At 37.6% G+C, this 3,427-nt stretch overlaps 1 protein-coding gene across 1 annotated transcript in view; it reads left to right on the top strand.

Annotated features, from left to right (window-relative positions):
• LOC104744181 (probable RNA polymerase II transcription factor B subunit 1-1) overlaps window positions 111-3,427 on the top strand; it is a 6,864-nt gene continuing 3,547 nt past the window's right edge. Inside the window, exons 1-13 of the mRNA XM_010465191.2 lie at window positions 111-303; window positions 399-474; window positions 618-679; window positions 782-845; window positions 962-1,073; window positions 1,179-1,254; window positions 1,331-1,426; window positions 1,619-1,663; window positions 2,035-2,091; window positions 2,190-2,345; window positions 2,441-2,506; window positions 3,030-3,153; window positions 3,311-3,381. Of these exons, the coding sequence (XP_010463493.1) occupies window positions 223-303; window positions 399-474; window positions 618-679; window positions 782-845; window positions 962-1,073; window positions 1,179-1,254; window positions 1,331-1,426; window positions 1,619-1,663; window positions 2,035-2,091; window positions 2,190-2,345; window positions 2,441-2,506; window positions 3,030-3,153; window positions 3,311-3,381 (1,086 nt within the window). The 5' untranslated portion in view covers window positions 111-222. The remainder of the gene's footprint in view (window positions 304-398; window positions 475-617; window positions 680-781; window positions 846-961; window positions 1,074-1,178; window positions 1,255-1,330; window positions 1,427-1,618; window positions 1,664-2,034; window positions 2,092-2,189; window positions 2,346-2,440; window positions 2,507-3,029; window positions 3,154-3,310; window positions 3,382-3,427) is intronic.

Below are 3,427 nucleotides of genomic sequence, written 5' to 3'. Positions count from 1 at the left end.
AAAAAAAAAAAAAAAAAAAAAGTAAGTGGTTATGGGCCGGATTCGGGTCGGATCCTTTGAAAGGGTGTGTTGGTTGGGCTCGGCGAATCCAAAAACAAACGCCCCTTTCCCAAGAGCAGAGGAGTCGAACTCACACCTCTCTCTCCGTCGTCTCGTTCTCGTTCTCGTTCATAGAGAGCATAAAACCTAGATTCCAGTATAGCTTGATCCACCGATTTGGAGATGGCTGGTGAGCAAGTGGAGAAGCGAGTCAAATACAAGAGCTCTGTCAAGGATCCAGGAACTCCTGGATTTCTCAAAATTGTATGTTTTACAATACAAGAGCAAAGCAAGACCTTCCTTCCCATGAGTTTGTATTATCTATATATCTGTTTGACTGCTGTTTCTTAAATTCGCAGAGTGAAGGGATGTTGCTCTTCGTCCCTAATGATCCCAAATCAGATTCAAAGCTCAAAGTTCAGACTCAGAACATAAGTATGTTACCCCCTTCTCTCTCTTTGTGTGTGTTAAAATCTATGATTCATGACTCATTCCTCACAGTGCTATGTTGCCTATAGTTTGTTTTCGTTATGATTTGTTGTCAATTTTGCCATTGTGTTTCTTCTACAATTTCTCAGCTCAAAAATTTACCAAAGAAGGATCAAATAAACCTCCTTGGCTCAATCTCACTATCAAGCAGGTCTCTTCTTCTCTTGTGCATTTTTGTGCTTAAAGTATTAAGATATGTGAATTTTTTTAAGCTCAGTGTTCATTGAAGTTTCCTCCTCATCTTTAGTTACAGGGAAGGAATCATATCTTTGAGTTTGAAAATTATCCTGACATGCATGCTTGCCGTGATTTCATCAGTAAGCTCCATGTGCCTTTGTTTTGCTTTTATTGGTTGGGAACTATTTCTCTTGTTTCTTTCGTGGTGTTTCTGTAAACCTTTTCTTTCTTTTCTTTTTTTTTTAACTATAAACAGCGGCCCTTGGTAAAAGTGACGAGGAGCCTAAGAAAGCAGCTGTCTCGACATCTACCGAGCAACTCAGTAATAAAGAATTGGAGCTACGATTCAAGCTTCTTAGAGAAAATAGGTACGTCGTAATCAGAACATCGAGTTGCCTTTTTCTTTTTTTGTTTAAAGTTTCATTGGCTCATCAAGTTCCTTCTAATATGAGTAATATATACATGGTATAAAGTGAGCTGCAGAGATTGCATAAGCAGTTTGTGGAAAGTAAAGTCCTGACGGAAGATGAATTCTGGGCTACAAGGAAGGTTACTTCCTTTCTGTTTCCCTTGCTTCTCGTTCTCTTCAATGTCGTTGTAGTTACTGACTTTATTCTGATCGTAGAAATTGCTTGGTAAAGATTCCATCCGAAAGTCAAAGCAGCAGCTCGGGCTTAAGAGCATGATGGTTTCTGGCATCAAACCATCTACTGATGGACGGGTATGGTTCCATTTTCTCAGCTCCTTCCTGGCAGATGGTACCATGTTCGTGTACGTGCTTTTGTAGGAAAGAAACAATGCACCTACACTGATGTATTCGGATTAATTACATTTATGTGTTGATATAATATCATATTATCATGTGAAATCTCTGCTGGTTTACTAACCACTTTCTTCATTTTTCTTCTTTCAGACTAATAGAGTGACGTTTAACTTGACACCTGAGATCATTTTTCAGGTGAGCTCTTTGGTTCACTGTGTTTTTTTTTAATTAGTATAAGTGCTCTATAAGTTTCTGAATCCGAATCCAAGTTGGATCCTCAAAGGTCGTCATCATAAGTTTTTCGATTTAATGGGGATGAAGTCGCAGATGGTCATATATTGGGTCAGATATCCATTGATAGGTGTTCAGGTTGCTTTATGTGCTTGAACTTACAGAGTCCAATGTGAGACTATAAGTGAGGAATATGAAATTTTTTTAACAGCCGTTCAGCCCCCCTTATATTTTGTGCTTGCATAGCCAGTACATTGATTGCAAGTGTACTGAAATGTTACTTCATTCATGCTACAGTCCTTTTCTCACTTATGTTTTCTTCATTACGCTTTCAGATTTTTGCTGAGAAGCCGGCTGTACGGCAGGCATTCATAAATTATGTTCCGAGTAAGGTAACCAAAACTAGCACACCGTGACAATCTTTGTTTATAGGTTTAATCTTCAAATAAGACGAATCTTAACTGGCTTTGGTAGTTATTTCCTACGGTAGATGACAGAAAAAGACTTCTGGACAAAATATTTTAGAGCAGAATATCTTTACAGCACCAAAAATACAGCAGTAGCTGCAGCAGAAGCTGCTGAGGACGAGGAACTCGCTGTATTTCTGAAGCCTGATGAGATATTGGCTCGGGAAACTCGTCAAAAGGTTAGTTTTCTTTTATGAATTAATTATTTTCCATGTCTTTTGCTTGAAAAGAAAATATGTGGCATATCCATCTGATTTAAATGTCATTTCTGTAGATTAGACGGGTTGATCCAACTCTTGACATGGAGGCTGACGAGGGAGACGACTACAGTCATCTTATGGTAAGTAACTTAACTACCACTGTATGTGAAAGGTTTGGATAATTTCAAAATAGCGCGTTAATGGTTCTATTGAAAGAAGATTTCAATGTTCAGTTAATACCGTACAGATTCACTCAGACAGAAATGTCTTTCGTCGATGTTTTTAGTGTTGGTGTTTATGTATTGTCTATCCCTAAAAGAAATAGTATGGCAAGAACTGGGACAATACTAACGTTGTTAAGAATCAAATTCGTAACCATGTGTGTCACATGTTTTGTTTTCTAGAATTCTTAGCGAACCTGATCAGAGTTGTTAAATCAAGAAATTTAGTTTCTTTCAGATAATTCTGAGTTACTGCTTTTGCTTATCCACATGACCGATACTTTTATATTAGCATGTGTGAGAAGTAGCTCAAAACTGATCTCTAGAGAACATTAATCTCAACATTGACTTTGTGCTCTTTGTATGCGGTTGAAAGATTATTTACAATATACTGTATTAAATTATCTTATATTGTGCTTAATTTAACATTCCTGTAACACAGGACCACGGGATCCAGCGTGATGGCACCATGGATGTTGTTGAACCACAGAATGACCAGTTTAAACGATCACTTTTGCAAGATCTTAATCGTCATGCTGCTGTTGTATTGGAAGGCAGAAGCATTGGTAAACACCTCTAAGCACCTCATTTGAATTCATCTTAATGAACATTTTATAACGGTTGACAGTTCATGAAGTGTAAACATTTATGTTGATTCAGAAGATACGATAAATATAAAATGTTGGTAAATATACAATAATATTCCTCTCAATTGGTAAGCAGATGTTGATTCAGAAGATACGAGGGTTGTTGCAGAGGCTCTCACACGGGTTAAACAAGGTTTGATGTTTCACGTTTGCTTCTTTTTTTTACTGTGCTAATCGATGGGCAATGCCACAT

This window comes from Camelina sativa, chromosome 14 (genome assembly GCF_000633955.1).
Source record: "Camelina sativa cultivar DH55 chromosome 14, Cs, whole genome shotgun sequence".
Taxonomy (NCBI): domain Eukaryota; kingdom Viridiplantae; phylum Streptophyta; class Magnoliopsida; order Brassicales; family Brassicaceae; genus Camelina; species Camelina sativa.
The sequence above is the reverse complement of the archived record's forward strand: the minus strand, read 5'-3'. Positions and strand labels throughout refer to the sequence as shown.